We start from the raw sequence: 20,247 nt of genomic DNA on the forward strand, positions 1-20,247 counted from the left end.
CGGGAGTTGCACGATCTCATGGTCTAAGGAAAAGATACTTGACATTGGAAAAGCTCTAGCAAACGAAACTACACGATCTTTTATGCTATGCTTAGGATTGGGTCTTGTCCATCACATCATTCTCCTAATGATGTGATCCCGTTATCAATGACATCCAATGTCCATAGTCAGGAAACCATGACTATCTGTTGATCAACGAGCTAGTCAACTAGAGGCTTACTAGGGACAGGTTGTGGTCTATGTATTCACACATGTATTACGATTTCCGGACAATACAATTATAGCATGAATAATAGACAATTACCATGAACAAAGAAATATAATAATAACCATTTATTATTGCCTCTAGGGCATATTTCCAACAGACATGATGTAGAGGAATAAACTCAAACAATATGATGTAAACCCCATCTTTTTATCGTCGATGGCAAAAATACAATACGTGCCTCGCTACCCCTACTATCACTGGGTGAGGACACCGCAAGATTGAACCCAAAGTTAAGCACTTCTTCCATTGCAAGAAAAACCAATCTAGTTGGCCAAACTAAACTGATAGTTCGAAGAGAATTACAAAGATATCAAATCATGCATAAAAGAATTCAGAGAAGATTCAAATAATATTCATAGATAAGCTGATCATAAATCCACAATTCATCGGATCTCGACAAACACACCGCAAAAGAAGATTACATCGGATAGATCTCCAAGAACATCGAGGAGAACATGGTATTGAGAATCAAAGAGAGAGAAGAAACCATCTAGCTACTAGCTATGGACCCGTAGGTCTGTGGTAAACTACTCATGCATCATCGAAAGGGCAATAGAGTTGATGTAGATGCCCTCCGTGATCGAATCCCCCTCTGGCAGGATGCCGGAAAAGGCCCCAAGATGGGATCTCACGGCAACAGAAGGTTGTGGCAGTGGAAAGTGTTTTTGTGGATGCTTCTGGTGGTTTGGGGATATATGTGAATATATAGGAGGCAGAATTAGGTCAGGGGAGTCACGAGGGGCCCACAAGGCAGGGGGTGCGCCCTCCCCCCTTGTCGCCGCCTCGTGGCTCTTCTGACTTGATCTTCAAGTCTCCGGGGTGTCTTCTGGTCCAAGAAAAATCATCGAGAAGGTTTAATTCCGTTTGGACTCCATTTGGTATTCCTTTTCTGCGAAGCTCAAAAACAAGGAAAAAACAGAAACTGGCACTGGGCTCTATGTTAGTAAGTTAGTCTCAAAAATAATATAAAATAGCATATTAATGCATATGAAACATCCAAAACAGATAATATAATAGCATGGAATAATAAAAAATTATAGATACGTTGGGGACGTATCACCCTCCCCTTGTGGCGCCCCTCCTCTCCCCTCCAACCTATATATACTAGAGAATTTCCACCCATTGGACACAAGTTTTGGAGCCTCCTCTAGTTCATCTAGCCCTAGTTCTAGTTGGTCCTAGTTGACTAATTAGAGCTTGATTTAGTTCCTCTAATCCTCATAATAAAAAGCCCGGTGTGGTTCTAATCTCCTTCCTTTAATTCTCCGACGACGATTAGCTCTGGACGGCGAAGCGCTACCGGATCGTGAAAGCTGCACGCTTGCAATCAAGTAGAGAGGCTGTGTTTTTGGTCTTCGGTTCGAGAGACTGTTCATGGGTGGTTCGCGGGGTCGTTCATCGCCGGTTCGAGGGCTCCAAGTACGATCTACACCGACACGTTCTTCTTCCGCTGCAACTTGGTGACGGTAACGATCATGATCACAACCCGTTATGCATCTTCATATTGATCTTGGGTGTGCGTAAGCGTGACTTTTTTTTCTACTACGTTTCCTAACATATTGTACAATAGAGTTAAGAACAAGAAGAGACAACATTATGTACAAACATAATGGTCTAAATAGCTCTATTGAAAAATCAACATGGATCAATCCTCTCCTCAGACTTGGGCTTCTCTCCATTGGACTAGTTCGTTGTAGGTTTTTTCATGGAGTGGCATTACTATCAGACTTTTTTTATCCCTTAAAAAAATTCGGCTAAATGGCTCCCAAGCTCATCTGCTCCTCCACATGAACAGTAAAATCAAAAGAAATGATATAAAAATTTAAAGAAATCTGATTTTTTTTTTGCATGGAAGAAGGTCTAATGCGTGACGTGCCAAATTTCAGCTCATTTGCATGTTTGAGCAGCTCTCAGCAAAAAAACAAAATTGGGGTCTATGAAAAAGTTTACTGTTTTGCATTGTTCGGGACATATATTGTTAATTTTGCTGAGAGCAGCTCAGATGTCCAAATGAGTTGAAATTTGCCGCGGACCTCACGCACTAAAATATCTTTCACGCAAAAAAAAATCTGGAATTTTTTGAATTTTTAAGCATTTGTTTCGATTTTACTGTTCACCGAGATCAAATGAGATCTGGAGCCGAAATGGATATTCGTTAATATTTCCTTTTTGAGGATCACCGCATTTCTCTTTTTATTAAGGTCATCCATGAGGTTAGCATGAGAACTGAACTCCATTTCTTTTTCTCATCACTGACTATTGATTATTTCACAGCTGGTAAAAAAAGGATTATTTCACAAATGACTTCGTAGATACTTATCAAGCCACACACTGTCAAATATGCAACAGTTCGACAGGTACACCCCGCTGCTGCTTCACCGTTTTAGATTCAATTGCAACTTGCAAACCACAACCTTAAAACACATAGCAAACAGGTATGAGAACCCTATTCGGCCCGCTAGTTAGCGACCGAGATCGTAACCCCCACCCACCCCCCAGCCGCTAGGTACAATTTGGGTGGGCCCACAAGCTCTTTTCCGTTTTGGGAAGGTCCTAGAACCTTCCCAATCCGGTTTTTCTTTTTTTGTGCGTGTTTTTTTTCTTTCGGTTTTTATGTGCTTTCTTCATTTTCATTTTCGCCTTTTCTTTCTTTTTGTTTTTTTCTCAAGTTCGTTTTTTCTTTGATTTTTTGTTATGATTTTATTTCTTATAAATTTTTCTTCATTTTAATTTTTTTTCAAAACCATGAAATTTTTGAAATCATCAACTTTTTTCTATTTCATGATCATTTTTATGAAGTCGAGAACATTTTTTTAATTTGTGAAAAATATAAAATCGAGAAAAAAAATGAATACGCAAAAAATGAAACTCATGAATTTTATTTTGAATCAACAAAAATAATTGAAATTGGGGAACAAGTTTCAAAATTCATGAACGTTTTGATGAATATTTTTTAAATGCATGACCATTTTTAGAATTGATGATTTTTTTTTGTAATTCACGAATATTGTTTGATGTTTTTTAGAGAATCACGAACATTTTTTTTAATTCCTGAAAATGTGTTCAAATTCATGTGCATACACGATTTTTTTTCAAAATCATGAACTTTTTTTATGTACGGATATTTTCTTTCAAAATAATGACATGTTTTGAATATGCGAACATTGTTTTTTAATCTATGGACATTTTATGATTTCCTGAACATTTCAAAAATAGAATTTTTAAAATATGGAACTTTTTTTAGATCCCAAATTATTTAAAGAAAAGACAAAACAATGAAATGAGAGAAAACAGGGTGGTTACACATGGGTCGGCCCAAAAAGGGCGTGCGGGAGAAGGGGGGCTATTTCGCGATTGCCTAATGCCAAATAGGAGGTCTCAACAACATGTGCTCAGACACAAACAAACCTGGTTTATTCCGAAACTACATAGGAAAGCTTTATTGACTGTTCAAAAATATTTACCCTGACGAAAATATAAATGCGCTATTAACTTAAATATTCCACTACATGAAAACTTGCCGCGCAGGTTACAGCATGTCCACACAAGGTCTGGTCGACATCCACCGACTGAGCACAATATCAATTTGATCTTCACATGTGCGGCTCCCAATTACATGGTTAGGCTATGTTGTGTCGCAGCGATCGTGTTCACCGTCACATACCATCCCGACTATGGAGGCCCCGCTGCCTCCACCACTGTATGGATCCTTCCGCTGGCCGTTTAAACTAGTCAGGTCGACCGACGTGCCCGCCCGAAATTTAGGGAGTTTGGAACGGGTAGATGGTGGTGAAAAGGGTTGATTTTGTTTTTGTTTGAACCAGCCTGGCGGAAACATTGTGATTTGTATTGCTGCACCAATTCTTGTACTAGTTGCCAATTTTTTTTGATAATATTGAATTACAACTATATGATAGTTTTATTTGCCACTTCAAAATTGGATTGTCGTCAAACTAGCTTTATATGTATATACACATTTTACGTTTCGATACTCCCTCCGTTTTTAAATATAAGACCTTTTAGATATTTCAACACGGACTACATAAACATATATATAAACATACTTTGAAGTGTAGATTCATTCATTTTGCTTCGTATGTAGTATGTATTGGGATCTCTAAAAGAACTTATATTTAAGAACGGATGGAGTACCTAATATCTTGGTGGATGATTCCAAAGTGCAGAAGCAGCTGTCTTGGTGCACCCTAATCAGTACTTCTAGATTGTACTAGTGTCTAATGTAGATTCACTTCCATCTATTATATCAGAAAACATCAAAAGAAGATACGATAATATGTGCTCTCTTTTGTGCCTCTATGATTGAAGTACTTAAACATAATAGGCGAAGGTTTATAAAGTGCGTGCATGTTACCTAGATGCAAAAAAAAATTTAGAAAAGGAGGATGACCCCCGGCCTTTGCATCTAGGAGATACATGCGGCCATTTTATTGATTATATTCTCGAAGACCTTACAAAGTAGAACAACAATAAACCTGAATCCACCATCTTGGCAACATCTGCCGCTACTCCTATCCAAATGATGAAGGGGTGCAAGCTGGACCACATACCCAGACCTCTCACCTAAACCTAACATCTAAAGCCGGAGGCTCCGCCCGAGCCATCTACCGGGTCCGGGGCTCAAATCGGTCCGACGTACTCACATGTGTCGTTGCCGCCATCTTTCACTGGTCCAGCTTCAGAGCAGATTGAGGTGACAACCTTGGCAGGTCCTCTGTCATCGACGCCACCACGACGCCAAACGACGACCTCCACCTACGCGAGCCTTGGCAGGTCCACCGCCATTGACGCCACCACGACGCCAGACGACAACCTCCAACTACGCGAGTCCATCTCCAAGCAACAAACGTAAATCCATGCTAGGATAGAGTCGCACCACCACCGTCACCCACCACCGACAAGCGCCACCCAACCCCAAGGTTTCCAAAGCGGCGCCTTCAAGAAGGGAACGGCGCCGTGAGCGCCGTCGCCGCCCAACAAAGTTAGGGCTTTCGCCCGGGAGACCTAGTGGAAGGTGAAGTAAGGAGATCAGTCCATACCGACGCCTCCAAGGAGGAGAACGGCACCCTCAGTCGTCGCCGTCGGCGCGGCCGGTCATGGCCGGCCAGGGATTTCGTCCGAACTAGATCCCCGCCACCACCAGCGCCTCCTGTACAGAACCGGCGACCAAGAGGAAGCGCGGCCCGACCAGGTTGGCCCGCACGCCGAACAGGAGAGGAGGGGAGGCGCCAGATCGCGCGCACTGACCGCCGCAGAAGCCGCCGCCGGCCGCCAACAACCACCGGATCCCGCCGCCTGCGCGGCCGGGACACTAGATCCACCGCCCACACGGCTGCTAGCCGGTCGTGCCTTGCCAATGGAGCCGCCGCTCCAGATCCGGGGTTCCCCACGCAGAAGTAGGGCAACCGAGGCCCCGCCGCCACCATCCTTGGCGCCCCGGGCTTGCCCGGCGGCTGCCTCAGGCGGCGGCGGGGAAGGGAAGAGGAGGAGGAGCGGCTAGGGTTGGGAGGAGGAGGGGCGGACGAGGGTTGGGAGGAGGAGGAGGGTTGGACACCGTAGATCAAAATAAGTGTCGTTCACCCCAGATGCAAAATGTTTGAACATTTTTTGAATCACAACTCTTAGGTGGCATGTGCAAACTTGTTGTGAAAGGGGGGGTCTGCTTAGATGAATACATTTGACGACTCCTCTTACCCATACCTCATTGCGCGGGCGAAACAAATCCCTCCAGGAAAAAGGGTGCACGCGAAGACATGTGCACATTTGCGAGAATAAACAACCAACAAGTGAAAGGCAAATGAACATACAAATCATGGGATTATCCATGGAACAGAGTACATGTGGAGGGATGCTCGCGGAAAGTTTCAAGCCAAGTGACATTACAACATGGTGAGTCACCCCAAAGCTAAATGAAGGTGCCACCTACTCCTATGTTACAAAAATGTCACAAAGTTACATCAAGTAGTGTGGCATGTCGGCAAAAAAGGCATGCAAGTAAAGGTGTTACGTCAAAGCCATGCAAGGAGGGAAATAGGCAACTAACACTCCATTCGAGGGAGCTCCGATGACTCGCCTCGGTCACGGGCAGATCTTTCTAGATGTAGCAAGATGGTAAATGTCATGCAATAGAAACTTGCGTTGCGCGCGAGGCAGGGGCCTTCTCCCATGCCGTCAAAATGGCATATCCAGCAAATATGCGTGTGTGATACGTGAGCTACAGCGTGGCTATCCACGGTATGAATGTACATCGTCATGGCACGACCTACTTGGCACACCTCTGAAGAAAGAATCGTGCTCGCCTCCATCACCATCTTGCACGGAGCAAGTGTCGCCGACACTTTAGTTTAACTAAGACATCTTGGAAACCAGAAGCATGGGTTAGGAGGACATCTCTCGTCGTCCGAGACTCAGAGTAGGGTGTCGAATCCCCCATAGAAGTAGATGCGCGAGCCTCCAACTCAACTACTCTCACCCCAGCATAAACATCTCTCCATTAGCCCAAGTCACCTTGAACTTCAATGCGGACACCTCGTCCTTGGCAAAACCGACCTTCGTCACCTAACTTTGGGCTTCTTCACTACAAAGAAGAACACTCCACTTCATAGGCTCTAACTCCTTCGTCAATGTGACTCACCTTGGACAAACCTTGAGTAAGATGCTGCACCAAGGCCTCGTGTGTCTCATAGCACGATGCCACCTCAGTGGCAAGCTCACAATGCATGTTGGAGAGAGATGACTCCACTCCATGCAAGTTTGCCTTGGCCTTGTCACGGTGGTATGTCCTGAATACCCACTTGGACTCGACAAGATCCTTCTCAGACTTCTCCATACTTAAGTTAGTATAGAAATACTCTACTTGGTCCTGCATGATGGGGATTATTTCCACATGGGGAGCAAGTTCCGCAACGCGCACCCGCCCGAGCATGTTCTTCTTTCACCTAGTTTTAGGAAAGCGAATGTTCCACTCCGGCTTTTTTCATTATTTCTTTCATTTTTTGTTTCTTCTTTTCTATTCATGAATATTTTTCAAATTTATGAATATTTATTTAATTCATGAACACTTTTCAAACTAGTGAGTTTTTCCTTATTTGTCAACGTTTTTGAATCACGGATGTTTTTCTACTTTGTGATTTTTCTCAAAAGTCGTGAACATTTTCAATAGCTCGTGAACGAGTTTTTAAATTCATGATTTTTTTAACAAAAATCATGAAAAAGCTATAAGCCGATGAACATCTTTAGAACTAAGGATTTTTCAAAAATCTATGAACTTTTTTCTTTCACGACTATTTTTATAAAACCAAAAAAAAATCATTGATCTTTTTTTTCCGTGAGCTAGCCGAGAAAAATAAAATGGGCGAGCCAATGACGAGGCCCAATGCGCGTTTTAGGGCATTTTGGGGAGCGCTAAATAGGAGAAAAGTACATTGGCAAAAAAAGGAGAAAAACACCCTGGCAACCCATGCCCAGGTTATAGCCGTACCACAAAAATGGTACACGCACGGGCTCATTACACCCTCTGTTTTTTCTAATCTCAACAAGGCTGGCTTGGGTGCGGTGGCTCTGGATCATGAGGGGCAATGCACCCTCTCGCGTGCTCCGGGCCCCCTTTTGGAGATTTCGATCCAGAGATGGCGGAAGCCTTAGCGCTTCGTCGTGCGGTCTTTCTGGCTAGAGATGAACATTTCACGCATGTGACTTTTGCCTCTGACTGTTTCTCTTTGGTGCAACGAATCAATTCTAATATCCGGGACCGTCCGAATGTGGGCTCTGTGGTTATGGATATCAAACAAGCCGCCCTAGCTTTCACATCTTCGACCCTCAAGCATGTTCGTCGGTATTGTAATTTAGTGGCCCATATTTTGGCCAACTCTTGTAAGAGTTTTATAGTTTGTTCTCTATTTCGCACTCTACTCCGGATTGTATCCGGAAGACCTTGTATGACTTTATTACTTAATCAAATCAATGAAATGCCGACATTTTTTCAAAAAAAAAAAAACTTGCACCCTCTGCCCACCGTTTCAAAAAAAAAAAAAAAAACTCCCGCAGATGAATCCGAATATTCCTCTCATGGTTCGGATGCCTACGCTCTTTCCCCTTGGCCACAACCACAAATGCTTGCTGTAGCTGTCCTAGATCCCTTCCCTCCCCATCGGTCCATCTCCATCGCTCTCTCCTCTTCTACCTCGCCGGCCAGCCTTCTCCTTGGATCTCGTCGCAGCACGGCAACGGCAACGGCAATGGTGGTCTCGTACACGCAGGAGCACGTGTACCTCCACCCCTGGCACCGGGTCACCGCGGCGGCGTGGCGCAAGTTCACCGACCCGGCGGCGCTCTCCCACATCCTGGACGTGCAGACGCTGTCCCGGGACGTCGACCCGCGCGCCGGCCGGCTCCACGCCGTGCGGGCCATCGCGGGCCGGCCCCCGCCGCTCCCGCTCCTCCTCCGCGGCCTCGCGGCCACCGCCGGCGCCGGCGACGTGGTGCTCTGCGTGGAGCGCACCTCCGTGGACGCGGCCGCGCGCGCCATGCGGGTGGTCTCCCGCAACGCCACGTTCCGGCGGCTGGTGGACGTGGAGGAGCGGTGCAGCTACGCGCCCCACCCGGAGCGGCCGGACGAGTGGACGGTGTTCACGCAGGAGACGAGCATCCGGTGCGCGCCGCTGGCGGCCGTGTCGGCCACGGTGGCCGAGATGGTGGAGCGGCGGTGCGCCGAGAGCTTCGCGCAGAACGCCGCCAGGGGGCAGGAGGTCGTCGAGAGGATCTGCGACGGCCTCGCGCTCGCCGGCCGCGTGCCAGGACCCTCCCCTGCCGACGGAGAAGAACCGTAGAGACAGAGCACTGCGCAGAGCATGCTCGCTCTCTGTTATTTACTGATGTGTAAATACTGGCTGGGAGGCAATAAGAAGTGAAATTCTGTAAATTCACGGTATCCATTGATCAAATTGCTCGACATGTCATGTTCTTGGCAGCTTCCACCGTGATGTTGAGTTCGGATTCGGTGGCAAGAGCTGCACCAATCAGCACATGTGGGTCAAATCATCGTCACAGGTGTTCTCTCAGAGAGGGTAAAAATCTCAGTGCTCAGAGGGAGCAGTGGTCGTGAGTTCGTGATGACCGGGAGGAGAAACTAGAGGTTTCTTGTGGTGCGCCGCGTGTTGCCCCGGCGCCCGTGCTAAGTGGCCGGCTGTGACACTGAACAGCCGTGGCGGCGACCAGATGGCACCACACCACACACGCGCTAGGAGAAGATTCAGGATCGCCGCGTCTACTCCAGTAAAACCTGCCCGAAAGACCTGAGCCGCGTCCTGTCCGAACGAGAGCAGCAGGTGCGGCCAGTGCTGTTGGATTACTACCACTGAATGAATGTAGGCGAGCCGAAAGGCGATTCTACTACTTTACAAGATATTTCTGCCTTTTGGGACACATATGTTCGGTCCCAGCCAGCCAGCCATATGATCCTCGCATCAAGATATCGCTAGTGGCATGTACGACTCGGTGTTGGTGACGTGTCGCACGATTAACAATCCAGATGTGCACATCAAGGGGCCGGTCGGACGTTCTCCGGTCCTCATGCACTCGAAGCTAAGCTAGGATATTATTCGTCGACAGAAAACGGCCTGCTAGAGAATCCACCTCCTTGACGTGTCGGCCAATCGAGCCGTGTACGTGTCAGCTTCCTTCTAGACATGCGCCAGCCTCTCAAAGGAAATGTTGCGTACGTGGCACGCGGCACTTCATCATTACACTAAGCTACTAGAATTAAGCAAGTGACGCAACGAGCCAATCCACCACGTACTCCAGAAAAACACCGGTTTGAGTTGAATTAAGCTAGAACCTTAGCAAATCAAATGATGCTACGAACCAATCAACCATGTCTAGTACGAAAAAACACCGGTTTGCGTTTGGGTGGTGGGCGGTCGGGAGGTGCTGCGGACCGGTCAAGACGCTGTCGGCAGCGTGCACATTTAATCATCGTCGTCACGGGCACGGCCGCCTCCCAACCTCTGCAATTAGCATAGCATAGACAGGCACCAGCCGTGTGATTAGCCGTCCGCGGAAATGAAACGGCCGCCGAATTTCAGCTCGCCGCGATGCGACCTTGGCTTGGTGCGGCCGCTGTCCCCGGGCCGGCCGGGAGAATCTGCTTGCTCGCTTATCCAGTTCGCTGCTGTTGGGCTGTCTGTTCCTGATTGGCCGCCGCGCCCTACCGACCGAATTCAGCACCAGAAGACTAGCTAATGGAAGTATTTTTTTTTTCACTTAAAAAAAGTTTGTAGCAGCTAGCCCGAATGCGTATGGGAAATGGCCCGGCCGTGCGGTTGGAGCTATCCACGAGTTTGCCGTGTCGACACCCGAATTGGATCGTACAGGACGCGTAACTGAGTATTCTCGCTTAGCGATATTTTCTATTAGCACACAAGAAGATAAACGAATGGGCGAGAGATGAAGAGAGGAGCCGCCGTGCTAATCCGGACAGCTCAGAGGCGGACAAGGACGGGGCGCCCATCCAGCTTCCCTTAATTTTATCCCGAGCCTGGCCGCAACGTGCGGGCTATGGTATGGTATGGTATGGTATGGTGGTGCGTAGATGGAAGAAGCCGCGACGACGCCTTCCAAGTTCCAACCCCCAGGCCCGGACAAGCCGACGCGCCCGATGGTTTGGCCCGGTGGTTTCGTCCCAAATTCCCAGCCATCTCCTCGCTCGCTTTCGGCCGCCATACTAGTCAGCTTCGGGCGGCGGCTACTTGCTCCCCCACACGGCGCGGCCGTGCGGGTCCAACCAGCACACGACACACACGGCCCGTCCGTGCACCCGAAGCGCCAGCCCCCAACCCGACCTGACCATCCTACCCCTCCTCCGCCCCGCACCCACGCAACGCGGCTATGCACGGCCACGACGCACGTACCCCAACGTCCCTCTGGATCCAGCCCAGTTGACCCTTCCGCCTCCCGCGGCCACGGGCACGTTTCTTCCGTGGACGGGGAGGGAGAGCCCAAACGGGCGTCCTTTACCGGCCCGCACCACAGCCGTCGCTTTTCGGGGGCGGCCACTGACCTGACCGAAACGGAGGGCAGCGTCGCCCATTTACGCGAGCCCCCGGGTGACGCAAGGCCAAAACCGGAAATCCCAACCCAGGACGCGGAGGGGGAGACGGCAGCTGGGCAGGTCGTTATCGCCTCCTCCAGGGAGCGCGTCCCCGTCTCTCTCCCGCCCGAGCCCCCGATAAAAAGGGCCCCCATCTCCCCTCCATTCCACACCCACGCCCATCCAATTCTCCTCTCCTCGACCTCCCGATCTCTCCCAGACCACCCACCTCCCGGCCGCCGCCGAGGACGCCCGGACCTCCCGGCCGGCAGCAAACCAACCAGCCACCTCGTGCGTGTTTGAAAAATCATGGCGCAGCGGGATCACAAGCAGGAGGAGCCCACGGAGCTGCGGGCGCCGGAGATCACGCTCTGCGCCAACAGCTGCGGCTTCCCGGGCAACCCGGCCACGCAGAACCTCTGCCAGAACTGCTTCTTGGCCGGCCCGGCGTCCACGTCGCCGTCTTCCTCCTCCTCCTCCTCCTCTTCTCTGCCGGGCGTGTCCGCGCCGACCCCCGTCATCGACAGGCCGAGGCCGGCGCCGTTGGAGGCGGAGCTGGCACGCCCCGCCGTCGACCTTGCTCCGGCGACGGAGGCGAAGCCGGCGAGGACGTCGGTGAACCGGTGCTCCAGCTGCCGGAAGCGCGTGGGGCTGACGGGGTTCCGGTGCCGGTGCGGCGACATGTTCTGCGGCGAGCACCGGTACTCGGACCGGCACGGGTGCAGCTACGACTACAAGGCCGCCGCCAGGGACGCCATCGCCAGGGACAACCCCGTCGTGCGCGCCGCCAAGATCGTCAGGTTCTGAAGCTGAAACCAAGGGGAAAGAAGAATTCAGAATTCCAGCCGAGGCAAAGCAAAGAATCATCTCATCGAGGCAGTGGGCCGCCGTGCGAGCCGCTAGTATTATGCTGTTGTTCTCCGGAGTGTTTCCCTTTTTAATTAAAAAAATCTTTATTTATTGGAAGGAAAAAAATGGGAGGTAAAGATGTGGATGAAAAGGAAAGAATAGCGTGTGTGATGTAATATCAACGGGTGGTTGAGGCGGAGGAGCAAGCAATGAAATGGATTGGATGTGTATGTCTATGCGTATGTGTACGTTCCACGGTATTTAATCTAGTAGCCAATTCTTTTGCATTTCATACAGAAATAAGTGTGCCCCTGCGGCCGGCCATGATTGATCAAGAGAATCATCAATCATTGAAGGAATCAAAATGAGTAGCAGCAGCGGCCTGATTGCCGGGCATTCGGGTCCATGGCATGTTTAAGTGGGATATTAAAATTTGGAACCGGTGGTACTCTGTCTTCGCTTTCGCGTTTGTTTGGCCGTCCACACGCACCACTCCATTTAGCGAACACAACACATTTTTATGGCTTGATTCCTGGACAAAATACGCAGGGCGTAAAGCAGGGGCTGGAACGCCGGGTGCGATTTTTAGTGGGTGTGAATCGATCGATCGCGGTGTGGTTGGGCCGTGGTGGCACGGTTGCTGTCGTGCGGACGCCGCCACATGGCTCGACCCGGGAGGATACGCATGCGATGGCAACTCTCTCTTCTTTTTCCTCCTCCCTCCCCTGCCCTCCCTGCTCGTGATCGATGGGCCGGTCGTCTTTTCCGGTTGCTGACTCGTTCCTGACTCGTCCTTGATTAATCTTTGGCCTGCCTGCCTGCCGATGGTAGGCGAGTTTGTGTTCTTGCTCATGCCTGCGTGAAGGCTCCCCTGCGTGTCACTGTACTGGCAAGTGGCAACTGGAGCCTTCATGTACACTGCACTGTGCTGACAAAGACAAACACATCAAGAAAATCTTATGTGGGATCTGCGGGCCCGTATCTATGTGCACCGAGAAATTGTCTGACGAGATGAGTAATTATACATGGTGCGCAAATCGGGCCCCTGTTAAAAAAAATCAGGCTCTTCGTCTCTGAAACTCTTGGATGAACAAGGCCGGCTGACTTTTGGCGAAAGAAGAAGACGACGACGAACAGTCGAGGCTCAAGCTTGACGAACCATTTGGCAAGAGGGTCATCGTTGACAAAGCAGGAACAAGTCCCGCGAAATAAAAAAGACAAAGCAGGTGCACAAGGCGGATTATGAATAGGGAATGCCGTGAATTGCACTCCCGGGTTTGACGTCGATGGCGTCAGGGCAAAGACAATTTTCTTTTTTTTTAAACAAGGCAAAAGATTTGTCATTTTCATTGATTAAGAGAGAAGGTTTACAGTTTAAGGCCGAAGGCCAGGATACAACACATCACTCTCGCGGCATAATGTTACTTAAATATTTTGCTCCTGCAAAGCTCCAAAGCGAACACTCCTCTTTGATCTTAGCGACCAACACTCCAACCGGAACTGCAGTGCTGCGAAAAACTCGAGCATTTCGTTCCTTCCATATTTCCCAAGAGATGAGCATCATCAGCGAGATAAGCGGCCTTCTCGACGGAGTTTGCTTTGTGGCATTCCGAGTCCACCAATCCTTAACCGAGTCCAGAACAATCCACTCATCCGACCGAACATCGTGAAGCGCAAGCCAACCTTTGATCATGCCCCAGGCTCGAATGGTATACCGACATTGGAAAAGGAGGTGGGCCGCCGATTCCGGAACTTGTTGGCATAGCGGACAGAGATTGCAATTCGGCCACCCACGGCGGTGGAGTCTGTCAGCCGTCCAAATTCTATTGTTGATAACAAGCCAAGCGAAAAACTTACACTTTGGGGACGCCCAGTTCTTCCACACATTTTGATTCATATCCGTGTCCACCAAGCCAAGAAACTGAGCCCTGTATGCCGAGGCTGCGGAATAGTGGCCATTGGTAGTGAGTTTCTAAGTGATGGAATCTGGCATGTCTGGGTTTAACTAAATGTGGGTGAGTCTATCCCAAAGCGCAACAAACTGGACGATGTGCTCAGAGGTGATGCCCGAGGCAACATTCACCTGGGAGATCCAGAAGCCATTGAGCAATGCCTTATGAACGGAAGAGTTCTTCTTTTTGGAGATGTCGTAAATTTTGGGAGCAATATCTTTGGGCCTGATGCCATCTAGCCAAGCTGACTCCCAGAAAGAGGCACGAAGACCGTCACCCACCTGAACCTTAGAGGCCGAGGCAAAGATGTTTTGATCATTCTTGTCACAAGGGGTGCCCAAGCCCGACCATGGCCTGATCGGGTCCTGCCAGTCAAACCACAACCAACAGAGACGAAGAGCAGCCGCAAAGTTCTGAAGATTTAGGATCCCAAGACCACCATGCAACTTTGACTTGCAAACTTGATCCCAATTGACCTTACATTTCCCACCCGTGACCTTGTCGCAACCAGCCCAGAGATAAGCACGCCGGAGGGCATCGATCTTTTTCATAACTTCAACCGGAAGATTTAGAGCCGTCATGTAGAAAATGGTGATGGCCGTGATGACCGACTTAACAAGAACCATCCTTCCAGGGGCTGCAACATGCTTTCCCATCCAAGGAGTGAGCTGGGCCGCAATCTTGTCCTCTAGAGGCTGGAAGTGAATTCTCTTTAGGCGCTTCACAGTCAATGGTAATCCAAGATACTTTACCGGGAAGGTGGATGGTTGAGCCGGAAAAGATTGAAGAATATCCGGAAGGTCCACATTGTTGCATCTAATTGGGGCGACCAAGCTTTTGGAGCAATTTTTCATCAAGCCCGAAATATCTCCAAAGCTCTTAAGGGTAGCAGCAAAGAAATTGACGTCCTCCTTGAGTGGGGCAACGAAAACAGCAGCATCACCTGCGTAAAGTGAAGCCCGGATCGGCATAGCATGTCCGCCAAAGGGATGAAGGTGACCTTGCAAAGTGGCCTTCTCCAGGATGTGATGTAATGGATCAATGACCAACACAAAGAGAAGGGGGGATAGAGGGTCCCCTTGTCAGAGCCCACGTCCAAGTCTGAAGGGGTCGCCCGGCACACCATTGAGCAGAACGCGCGACGAGGCTGTAGACAAGAGGGCAGACACCCAGCCACGAAACCGGGGTGGGAAACCAAGATGGTTCAACAAGTCTAGGAGATAGTCCCACCGCACCGAATCAAACGCTTTCTTGAGGTCGAGCTTGAACAATAGAGCCGGGGTCTTGTTGCGGTGCAAGCATCTGGCAAGGTTGCGCACATACATGAAATTGTCATGGATACATCTCTTCTTGATGAAAGCACTTTGAGCTTGAGAGACCAGATCGTTCATATGAGGTGCCAGCCTTTTGGACATCATCTTAGCAATGATCTTTGTAATGGCATGAATTAGGCTTATAGGGCGGAAGTCGGAAATATCCTCAGCACCATCCTTCTTCGGAATGAGAGCAACATCAGCCGAGTTCAACCAGTGAAGGTGAGCAGTCTGTAGATTGGAGAAATGATTGACTGCCAACATGATGTTTGGCTTGACTGTGTTCCAACACGCTTTGAAGAAAGTGGTCATGAAGCCATCCAGTCCGGGTGACTTGTCTCCCGGCAATTCAAACACCGCAGATTTGACCTCCTCCTCAGTGAATGCCACAAGCCCTGTAGATTGCAATTAGGAGTTGGCAACAATCCCCAATTGACGTCAATGTTACGAGTAGGGCCTTTTTTGGCTATGTTCTTGAAGTGGCTGTGAACAATCTTCTCTTTGTCTTCATGTGAGGTGACCCAACCCTGATTGTGTTTGAGGCGATGAATGAAGTTTTTCCTCCTTCGGTGGTTGACATGGAGGTGGAAAAAACGGGTGTTGGTGTCTCCTTATTTGAGGTTTGTGATCCTCGAGTTTTGTCTTTTTCTAGATTTTTCGAGCACCGCCAAGCTAATGATCCTTCTTTTTATTCTTTTTCGAAGGTCCCTTTCCTCTAGGCTTAGCTCTCTTTTTTCTTGCATGAGGTCAAGGCGAAGGATAACCTCAAGAGCCATGTGGAGCTGGACCTTGGAGTTCGAGAAAAGGGTCTTGCTCCAGGAGCGCAGTTTTTGGCCTGTTCTCTTTAGCTTGTGGAACAGCCACTGATATGGTTCGACATGACAAGAAATTTCAGTCCATGCCTTGGAGACGACTCGTTGGAACCCTGGCATCTTTGCCCAGTAATTTTCAAAACGGAAGGATTTAGGCTTCTTTGGCCCGACGCCATTAGCAAGTAGAAGTGGGCAATGGTCCGAAACTGATGAGGAGAGGGCATGCAGAATGTGCGTGGCAAACTCGATGTCCCAGTCTTCATTGCAAAAGAAGCTATCTAGCTTGCTCATCATCTGGTTACTTTGTTCATTGCTCCAAGTAAATTTCCTGTTTTGCATGTGTATCTCCTTGAGCTCGCATGTGTTGAGGGCGTTGAGGAACCGCACGAGACGGCTACGGTCCACGTTGGCTCGGTTTTTGTCCCTGGCACGATAGATTTGATTGAAATCACCGTTTACTAGCCATTTGGTTCCAGGCGGAGGCTTTTCTGAAGTCAGCTCAAGATAGAAAGCATTCTTGTTAATGCTACGGGTTGGTCCATACACTGTGGTTAGCTTAAAACTTTTGTCGTCGCCATAGTTGTTGATGGCCACTGTCGCAGAGAGGAAGTAGACACCAATTTGTACATTTGTCACCGTGACCGCAGAGTCATCCCATAGCAGCAAAATGCCACCTTTTGTAACATCAGCAGGCCTTTGGGCAAAGTGTTGAGGAACATAGTAATTTCAAAAAAATCATACGCACACGCGAGATCATGGTGATGCATAGCAACGAGAGGGGAGAGTATTGTCCACGTACCCTCGTAGACCGAAAGCGGAAGCGTTATACAACGCGGTTGATGTAGTCGTACGTCTTCACGATCCGACCGATCCAAGTACCGAACGTACGGCACCTCCGAGTTCAGCACACGTTCAGCTCGATGACGTCCCACGAACTCCGATCCAGTAGAGCTTCACGAGAGAGTTCCATCAGCACGACGGCGTGATGACGGTGATGATGTTGCTACCGACGCAGGGCTTCGCCTAAGCACCGCTACGATATTACCGAGGTGGATTATGGTGGAGGGGGCACCGCACACGGCTAAGAGAACAATGATCAATTGTTGTGTCCAAGGGGTGCCTCCCTCCCCGTATATAAAGGAGTGGAGGAGGGGGAGGGGCCGGCTCCCTATGGCGCGCCCCATGAGGAGTCTGGGAGTAGGACTCCCCCCTTCCAAGTAGGAGTAGGAGAGGAGAGGGAAGGGAGAGAGGAAGAGAAGGAAAGGGGGGTGCCGCCCCCCCTCCTTGTCCAATTCGGACTAGAGGGGGAGGGGGCGTGCGGCTGCCCTGGCCGCCCCTCCTCTTCTCCCACTAGGGCCCAATAGGCCCAATAAACTCCCCGGGGGGTTCCGGTAACCCCCCGGTACTCCGGTATATATCTGAAACCTCCCGAAACACTTTCGATGTCCGAACATAGTCGTCCAATATATCAATTTTTACGTCTCGACCATTTCGAGACTCCTCGTCATGTCCGTGATCATATCCGGGACTCTGAACTACCTTCGGTACATCAAAACACAAAAACTCATAATACCGATCGTCACCGAACTTTAAGCGTGCGGACCCTACGGGTTCGAGAACTATGTAGACATGACCGAGACACGTCTCCGGTCAATAACCAATAGCGGAACCTGGATGCTCATATTGGCTCCTACATATTCTACGAAGATCTTTATCGATCAAACCGCATAACAACATACGTTGTTCCCTTTGTCATCGGTATGTTACTTGCCCGAGATTCGATCGTCGGTATCTTAATACCTAGTTCAATCTCGTTACCGTCAAGTCTCCTTACTCGTTCCGTAATATATCATCCCGCAACTAACTCATTAGTTACAATGCTTGCAAGGCTTATAGTGTTGTGCATTACCGAGAGGGCCCAGAGATACCTCTCCGACAATCGGAGTGACAAATCCTAATCTCGATCTATGCCAACTCAGCAAGTACCTTCGGAGACACCTGTAGAGCACCTTTATAATCACCCAGTTACGTTGTGACGTTTGGTAGTACACAAAGTGTTCCTCCAGTAATCGGGAGTAGCATAATCTCATAGTCATAGGAACATGTATAAGTCATGAAGAAAGCAATAGCAACATACTAAACGATCAAGTGCTAAGCTAACGGAATGGGTCAAGTCAATCACATCATTCTCTAATGATGTGATCCCGTTAATCAAATGACAACTCATGTCTATGGCTAGGAAACTTAACCATCTTTGATTCAACGAGCTAGTCAAGTAGAGGCATACTAGTGACACTCTATTTGTCTATGTATTCACACATGTACTAAGTTTCCGGTTAATACAATTCTAGCATGAATAATAAACATTTATCATGATATAAGGAAATGTAAATAACAACTTTATTATTGCCTCTAGGGCATATTTCCTTCAGTCTCCCACTTGCACTAGAGTCAATAATCTAGTTCACATCGCCATGTGATTTAACACCAATTGTTCACATCACTATGTGATTAATATCCATAGTTCACATCGCCATGTGGCCAACACTCAAAGGGTTTACTAGAGTCAGTAATCTAGTTCACATCGCCATGTGATTAACACCCAAAGAGTACTAAGGTGTGATCATGTTTTGCTTGTGCAAGAAGTTTAGTCAACGGGTCTGCCAAATTCAGATCCGTATGTATTTTGCAAATTTCTATGTATACAATGCTCTACACGGATCTACTTTAGCTAATTGCTCCCACTTTCAATATGTATCCAGATTGAGACTTAGAGTCATCTGGATCAGTTTCAAAACTTGCATCGACGTAACCCTTTACGACGAACCTTTTATCACCTCCATAATCGAGAAACATATCCTTATTCCACTAAGGATAATTTTGACCGCTGTTCAGTGATCTACTCCTAGATCACTATTGTACTCCCTTGCAAAAATCAGTGTAGGGTATACAATAGATCTGGTACACAGCATGGCATACTTTATAGAACCTATGGCTGAGGCATAGGGAATGACTTTCATTCTCTTTCTATCTTCTGCCGTGGTCGGGCTTTCAGTCTTACTCAATTTCACACCTTGTAACACAGGCAAGAACTCTTTCTTTGACCGTTCCATTTTGAACTACTTCAAAATCTTTTCAAGGTATGTATTCATTGAAAAAACTTATCAAGCGTCTTGATCTATCTCTATAGATCTTGATGCTCAATATGTAAGCAACTTCACCGAGGTCTTTCTTTGAAAAAACTCCTTTCAAATACTCCTTTATGCTTTCCAGAAAATTCTACATTATTTCCGATCAACAATATGTCATTCACATATATTTATCAGAAATGTTGTAGTGCTCCCACTCACTTTCTTGTAAATACAGGCTTCACCGCAAGTCTGTATAAAACTATATGCTTTGATCAACTCATCAAAGCGTATATTCCAACTCCGAGATGCTTGTACTAGTCCATAGATGGATCGCTGGAGCTTGCACATTTTGTTAGCACCTTTAGGATCGACAAAACCTTCTGGTTGCATCATATACAACTCTTCTTTAAGAAATCCATTAAGGAATGCAATTTTGACATCCATTTGCCAGATTTCATCAAATGTGGCAATTGCTAACATGCTCCAGACAGACTTAAGCATCGCTACGAGTGAGGAAATCTCATCGTAGTCAACACCTTGAACTTGTCAAAAACCTTTTTGCGACAATTCGAGATTTGTAGATAGTAACACTACTATCAGCTTCAGTCTTCCTCTTGAAGATCCATTTATTTTCTATGCCTTGCCGATCATCGGGCAAGTCAACCAAAGTCCACACTTTGTTCTCATACATGGATCCCATCTCAGATTTCATGGCCTCAAGCCATTTTGCGGAATCTGGGCTCATCATCGCTTCCTCATAGTTCGTAGGTTCGTCATGGTCAAGTAACATGACCTCTAGAATAGGTCAACCAGAGTAA

At 48.2% G+C, this 20,247-nt stretch overlaps 2 protein-coding genes across 2 annotated transcripts; both read left to right on the forward strand.

Moving 5' to 3' along the window:
* The first annotated feature begins 8,375 nt into the window (after positions 1-8,375).
* On the forward strand, positions 8,376-9,243 carry LOC123121910 (PRELI domain containing protein 3A). The gene has a single exon (XM_044542002.1). The coding sequence runs from the start codon at positions 8,398-8,400 to the stop codon at positions 9,112-9,114; it is 717 nt and encodes a 238-aa protein (XP_044397937.1). The 5' UTR covers positions 8,376-8,397; the 3' UTR covers positions 9,115-9,243.
* Positions 9,244-11,517: 2,274 nt separating this feature from the next.
* Positions 11,518-12,451, forward strand: LOC123121911 (zinc finger A20 and AN1 domain-containing stress-associated protein 1). Its single transcript, XM_044542003.1, has one exon. It carries the CDS (start codon positions 11,682-11,684, stop codon positions 12,177-12,179), a length of 498 nt encoding a protein of 165 aa, XP_044397938.1. The 5' UTR covers positions 11,518-11,681; the 3' UTR covers positions 12,180-12,451.
* Positions 12,452-20,247: the final 7,796 nt, after the last annotated feature.

The sequence above is a fragment of the Triticum aestivum genome, chromosome 5D (assembly GCF_018294505.1).
Source record: "Triticum aestivum cultivar Chinese Spring chromosome 5D, IWGSC CS RefSeq v2.1, whole genome shotgun sequence".
Taxonomy (NCBI): Eukaryota; Viridiplantae; Streptophyta; class Magnoliopsida; order Poales; family Poaceae; genus Triticum; species Triticum aestivum.

What these genes read in the sequence shown, in the direction of transcription:
- LOC123121911 (XM_044542003.1), top strand. Translation starts at nt 11,682, where the DNA reads ATGGCGCAGCGGGATCACAAGCAGGAGGAGCCCACGGAGCTGCGGGCG.
- LOC123121910 (XM_044542002.1), top strand. Translation starts at nt 8,398, where the DNA reads ATGCTTGCTGTAGCTGTCCTAGATCCCTTCCCTCCCCATCGGTCCATC.